Source organism: Cyprinodon variegatus, unplaced genomic scaffold (genome assembly GCF_000732505.1).
Source record: "Cyprinodon variegatus isolate N-32 unplaced genomic scaffold, C_variegatus-1.0 Scaffold2368, whole genome shotgun sequence".
NCBI lineage: Eukaryota > Metazoa > Chordata > Actinopteri > Cyprinodontiformes > Cyprinodontidae > Cyprinodon > Cyprinodon variegatus.
Genome location: NW_015152821.1, coordinates 7,482 through 11,894, shown reverse-complemented (window position 1 = coordinate 11,894; position 4,413 = coordinate 7,482). Strand labels below are relative to the sequence as shown.

Here is a 4,413-nt window from a genome sequence, read left to right as displayed (position 1 = left end):
GGTACAGTCACCGTCACCACCACAGCTCTGCTGTCAGCTTCCAGCAGCACACAGGTTGGATGTTCAGTGTCAGTGCTCTCTGCTGCTCCCAGAGAAAAGCTGATCACCGTTCCTGGAGTTAAAGGAACATCTGATGATGGTGAGGAACTCTGACAGACTCATGTCGAGCTGAATAATCATATTTTAATTTAAATCTCATATCTTTCTTTTTCTTCAGGTTTTGATGTAGAATCTGCTTCAAATAACAGTGCTGTTGGTAAGTTAATGTTCAGGAGTTTTCAGTTTTATAATTAATTTCATTATTATTCATGATTTAGTTAATCATATCAGCATTTTTTCCTGTGTCTCCATAGCATGGTGTATAATCAGTGGATTCATGGTTTGCATCGTTGCTTTTCTCATCATTTTATGGTTCACAAAAAGGGCAGAAAAAAGGTATTTCTTTCACACAGTGTCTGAATTGTCACCTGGATGTTCAACTCAGCAGATTATTGTTTGTGGATTATTGAGATATATATATTTTTTATTTCACAGAGGGACTAAAATTGCACCAGGCATGGCACTTGAAGATGCATTGAACACGGAAGCGAAAGATCCAGTGAAAAAGCCATGTGACGATCCATTGAACACATCATTTGCAGATGCATTGCGCGAGTTATATGAAGATACATTGATCCCGCTACATGAAGATACATGGAGCAAACCATTGTAAGACCTTCTTTACTTTGCTCTTCATTCATAGTAATATTCTCCTTTCTCTTACCTCTACCTTTACTTCTTGCCTCCTTTTTGTATATTTAGTCCTTTTATTTTAATTCTAGAAAACTTTAAATCATTCACTTGTCAATGCAGCTTCTTCTTCTCTGATGTGTTCATCAGATTTATCTTACTGTGCAACGTTTAGAGTTTAATATTTTTATATAACTTAACTTTCAACAAAAAAGTTATTGTTTCTTTTATTTTTCAGTGTTGAGGAACCTTCAATAGTACCCATACATATGGAAACCAATGTGAGAATACGATGCAGACAGCAGCAGTCAGGAGTAAAACCAGCAGGATGGTCTGAACAAACTAACCCACCAGTCTGCAGTGGAAGAGAAGAAGCAGCCGACCTGAGATCAAAGGATGAGGAACATGAAAAACTATTGTGATGTTATGATGAAATCATTTATAATAATCTCAATGAGATGCTGGATTTAGTTGGTTTACAAATATGTATTTATTCCAAACAAAAGCAAAATGTAAAACACCTCTAGTTCCAGTGGTGTGAAATGGGTAGATGTCCGCTTGCCTGTTGTCATGGTAACTCAGCGAATCGGAGCTTGACTGATGTTTTTTCTAGTTGTTTCACACATGCTTGATGCTCACTACAGGAATAGTTTGGTTCCTGTAGCTGTTTCTCTTTTAAATAAATCTTAATGTGCTTTTACCCACTTTATTTCTTTCCATCTCCAATGTTTGGTCAAACTATCTTGTCTCTTCGTATGCTTGTAATAATTTAATACAGTCATGTTAGGAATATTAAACAGACATATTTATTTATTCATTTTTCTTTTAACCATGTTTAGTGAGGTGCTGGGTGTACCTATTAAAGTCTAGTTGTACTAAATTAACTTTTCTTCTGTATGTGTTCTGAGTTTTTTATAGTTTATTTAATTTAAGTGTTGAGATGCCCGTTTTCCAAACTACAAAATATGTTTACCTGCAAGTATCAATAAAGTTACCTTCAACCTTAAATGACAATGGGACGCCCTCCTCCTTCCACTGTGACACCCCATGTATATTACCATAGCTCTGTGGTATAGGTGAACATGAAATTAAACATTTGCCCCTTTCCTAAAATCATTTTGAATATTCAAAACTATTTCAAAGAGGACATTTCCTTGTGGAGTGAATGACATATATCTTTTTACTAACTTGTGGTTTTCTGTCAGTGTGAGAAAGATGCAGCAAACCACTTTTGAATGCATGTGTTTCCTTCGCCATTAGGCTGCCATTACATCAACCATCAAATTCCAGTGAGTCTATATTAATGCAGACCTACAGTCGCCTAGATGTGTGGAGCTAAAGGAAATCCCTCAGCTTGTGGATATTTGCCACTTTTCAAGCATTCAGTGGAAGATTTAGTTTGATGAATCGTAACTTAAACAGCATCCAGAAAGCTCTTAAAGTGGCATATTTGGAAAACTATTTACCATTGGGGAAGTGAAAAAGAGAAATGAAAAATAGAACTTAAGTCAGATTTGTGTTTTTTTGTGATTTTTAGCTATTTTTATTATTCATAGGTATTAATGAGATGCTTTAACTATTATACAATTTATATTTTAGAAATGCAAAACACCCTGTGTAATTAAAGAGGTAAACGAAGGAGACAAAGACTTAGCTAACCAGTATTTATGCTGTATCACAAGCTTTAGCACTGGTGCTCTTGCGAAGAAATGTCTTGACATCTCAGCAAACATTATTTATTTGCTAAACTAATTCTATTTTTACTTTCTCAAATAAAATATGAACAAATTTTTTTTTTTTATTATTTAGCTGCGTTTCTCAAACTGCAAAACAGAAAATGGATTCAATTAAATTTTCTGTATTTTAAAGACATACATCTTTATATCAACTCTTTTGTCCTTTTTTTTTTTTTTTTAGACTAGTTTCTAAAAGAAAAAACAATACCTTTCTTTATATTTGAAATAATGAAATAAAATCACTGGCAATATGAGAAAACTAAGAAATTTGGATTTTACCTGCATTCTGGCACTTAAATGCTTCCTGCTGTGACGTTACTGCAGCCAACCGGTAAGAGTGAATGTTTATAACATTATTTACAGTAACCCCTAACTTTACATTACTCCTAATACAAATTCCTCCCAATTTCAATCTGTCCATTAAAAAGTGTTTTATATAAATAATGTGCAACAATACGACCTATTAGATATTACACAAAATCTGCTGCTATAAATGAAGTAAATAGGTGATTCTGCAAAGTATTGACTCAGGGGGTTAAAGAAAAATACAACAGTGCTTAAATATATATTTGCAAAAAAATACAAACAAAAAACTTTCTTAACGCTGAATCTTAATCATGTTTGGTTAAACACAATATTTTCATGTTAGCAGGGTAGGACAAACAATTTAAAATATCTAAATATGATTAAGTAGATGCCAAAAAAAAAAAACAGTTGCGTTATTTTTTTCAGTGTGCATTTATTTCTTATATAAAAAGCAATCGTCTTATCAATGATCAACAGTTCATTACATGATTTTAGGTGCCTGCCACACTTTTCAGAAATGTTTTACTAGAAAAAAAAAAATGTTGAAAACTGATCATTTTCATCCATTTCAAAGTTGTGTAGACGTACTATTTCACATTGGTCTTTCGCATAAAGTCCCAATAAAGCACTCAAACTTTTGTAAATGTGGTATGAAAAATCATACATGGGTCTGAATATTTTAACATATTTTTGGGGGTTTCCATCGAGCTCTTCCTGTTTTATTTTAATGAACTGTATGAATGACAAACACTTCTGTGTTATATTTTGATTAGTCACTAACTCCACAAACTAAATTATTCTTACAGATGCTTGAAACTTAAAATTTGAACTTTGGATCAGCTTTCTTGTGTGTTAAATCTGTGAGCTTTATAACTCAGATACCAAAAGTAAGATATGGTTAATAGTTTAATGCTGCTTTTATTCTTGGTTAATGTCAAAATCAAACAGTGTCAGGATGTTTTCTTTAAACGCGGTGGCTGATAAATAATAAGTATTAATCTGATTTTTTTTTTTATTTAATAGAGATTAATCCTGATGTAGGATTGTTACACCCCTCCCACCCCTTCCTGTCATCCGAAGGCATTTTAAGTTACTCGGGACGCCTCCTGCAAGCAGAGAGCTTACCTGTCTCAGTTTCGTTTTATGCATGCATGCAGGCAGGAAACATGACAGGGTGTTAAAAAACAGCCAAATGCGACCTGCTGTTATAATCTGCTGTTTTTTAATAAACATCGTCATTCAGACAGGTGAGAGTTGATTTGTTTGATTGACTGAAGTAGACACTTTTTACTACTGTTAGATGTTCTCCTATTTTTGGTCATTTCTATATATCTATGCAGTGGTTTAGATGCTACATAAGATTTGAGAAAATATGTGTTGTTATACATTAACTGGATGATTTATACAGTAAGGAAGGCTGTTTGCTCACTAAACAAAAGTGTCCTATAATGACTGCATTTACTAACTCCTTGTTTTTAGCCATAATTTGTTCCCTTTGTCTTTTTTGCATTGATGTTTAATGCATATTATTTAACAGCTTTTGAAAAAGTTTACCAACACTATGCTCATTTTTTGGTGTGTCGTTTTCTACTGTAGTCACACTTTAGAGCTTTTCTTTCTTTCTTCAGCTTCCTCCCTTTGT

At 33.5% G+C, this 4,413-nt stretch overlaps 1 protein-coding gene across 1 annotated transcript in view; it reads left to right on the top strand.

Annotated features, from left to right (window-relative positions):
• Positions 1–4,413, top strand: part of LOC107080817 (OX-2 membrane glycoprotein-like) — a gene marked incomplete at its 3' end in the record, with an annotated part of 24,350 nt that overhangs the window by 12,837 nt on the left and 7,100 nt on the right. The window contains exons 4-5 of the mRNA XM_015369022.1: positions 218–256; positions 354–497. Coding sequence (XP_015224508.1) covers positions 218–256; positions 354–497 — 183 coding nt within the window. The remainder of the gene's footprint in view (positions 1–217; positions 257–353; positions 498–4,413) is intronic.